Source organism: Sphaerulina musiva (assembly GCF_000320565.1).
Source record: "Sphaerulina musiva SO2202 unplaced genomic scaffold SEPMUscaffold_36, whole genome shotgun sequence".
In the NCBI taxonomy this organism is placed as follows: Eukaryota; Fungi; Ascomycota; class Dothideomycetes; order Mycosphaerellales; family Mycosphaerellaceae; genus Sphaerulina; species Sphaerulina musiva.
The window spans coordinates 1,923-3,512 of record NW_016017418.1 but is presented as its reverse complement, the minus strand read 5'-3'; the positions used below and the strand labels follow the sequence as shown (position 1 = coordinate 3,512).

General features: G+C 45.4%; 1 protein-coding gene across 1 annotated transcript; it reads left to right on the top strand.

The window, feature by feature from the left end:
• Positions 1-551: 551 nt before the first annotated feature.
• Positions 552-803, top strand: SEPMUDRAFT_121763 (uncharacterized protein; the record flags this gene model as incomplete). Its single annotated transcript, XM_016901722.1, has 2 exons — positions 552-696; positions 742-803. 2 exons carry the CDS (start codon positions 552-554, stop codon positions 801-803), a joined length of 207 nt encoding a protein of 68 aa, XP_016756007.1.
• Between the last annotated feature and the right edge of the window lie 787 nt (positions 804-1,590).

Below are 1,590 nucleotides of genomic sequence, written 5' to 3'. Positions count from 1 at the left end.
TTATAGCGCCGTTACTCGCAGCGCGCCGCAAGCTTTCAATCGCCAGAAAGGTACTACGAACATCTGGAAAGAGACTCCCTAGCGCAACAGGTAGGAAAGGGCTTCTATCCGTAGGTATAAAGAAAAATCAAAAAAAGAGAGGCAGTAAGTATACCTGGTCGGCAGACGTAGTCGGCATATGTAGTCGGCATGTACTAACATTTCTTTTAGAGGGAGCTTTGTAGGAGATCAAAAAATGCTAGACGGAGGTTATAAACTATATCCTAAAGCTCGCGTTCGTACGCATCGTTAGGGATACTATTATCCTTTTTACCGAAGACTACCTCCCTATGCGGATCTAAGCGAGCGCACTCGGCATCCTCTAGGAATAGTACGAGAGTATAGTAACGAAAGTCTTTTCGTTAGCCAATCTTCTCGCTATCTACTGCAAGCGAGTTATAGTAATAGCGAAAGATCTCGAATGTCTTCGTAGGCTGCTGAAGGAGTAGAATATCTAGCTAGACAATTACGTAGTTGCTCCCTATAGCTCTGGCCTAGTTAACCCGAGTACGATGTATAAGCCTCGATCAAAGACGAAGAAGACGAAATCGAAGCTAACTCTAAAGAAGCCGACTACGAAGAAGAGAAAGAAGACTCCTACGTCCTTAAGCGAAGACGAGAGCTCAGATAATCCCGATAACCCTAGCGCTCAAACGGGTACTCAAACCGGTACTAGTAGCTAGACAGACGCTAACAATCAAGATCCCCCTAGCACCGATCAGGATAATAGCGACACCGGTAGCCAGACAGACGGGAACAATTAAGATCCTCCTAGTACCGATCAGGATAATAGCGACACCGGTAGCTAGACAGACGGGAACAATCAAGATCCTCCTAGCACCGATTAGGATAATGCAGATACTAGTGGCCAGATAGACGGGAACGATCAAGATCCTCCTAGCGCCGATCAGGATAATGCAGGTACTAGTAGCTAGATAGACGGGAACGATCAAGATCCTCCTAGCGCCGATTAGGATAATAGGGGTTTGAACGATTCAGACGGTAAGAAGCAGGCGACTATTGTGATTTCGAGCGGTAATAAGAGCTCGGAATACGATCTAGATACTAATCCTGGCGTTCAAACTAGTTATCCTCCAGCTAATAAGGAGAATGCTCAGGACGATGATACGGTACCCCTAACGACAGAGGATGAATATCTCTAGGCTCTCCTCGATTATATTAATACCCAAGAAGAAGAAGACGAGGAGATAGCTTCCGAGAATTCAGATTTTCCTTTTGGGCAACTAGGTATACCGCTTAGTTAAGCAGATTTTCAGTATAGCGACGAGGATATAGGTACCTAGGATTAAGATATCTCGCTTAGCCAAGACTACAATCCTTTCGATTATCCAGATTTGGAGGAGACGGGTCCTGATTCTCTCTAGGAGAGTCGACCAGATATAGAGAGAGAGGATAAAGAAGAGGAGTCGCAGCAGGAGTTTGACGAGGAGATAACAGAATTAGAGGATATAGCAAGGGCAGCGTATACGGTGGCTATAGATCAAGCGAATAATCGGGGTACGTAAGAATTCGTAGCTAGGGGAAGTATCG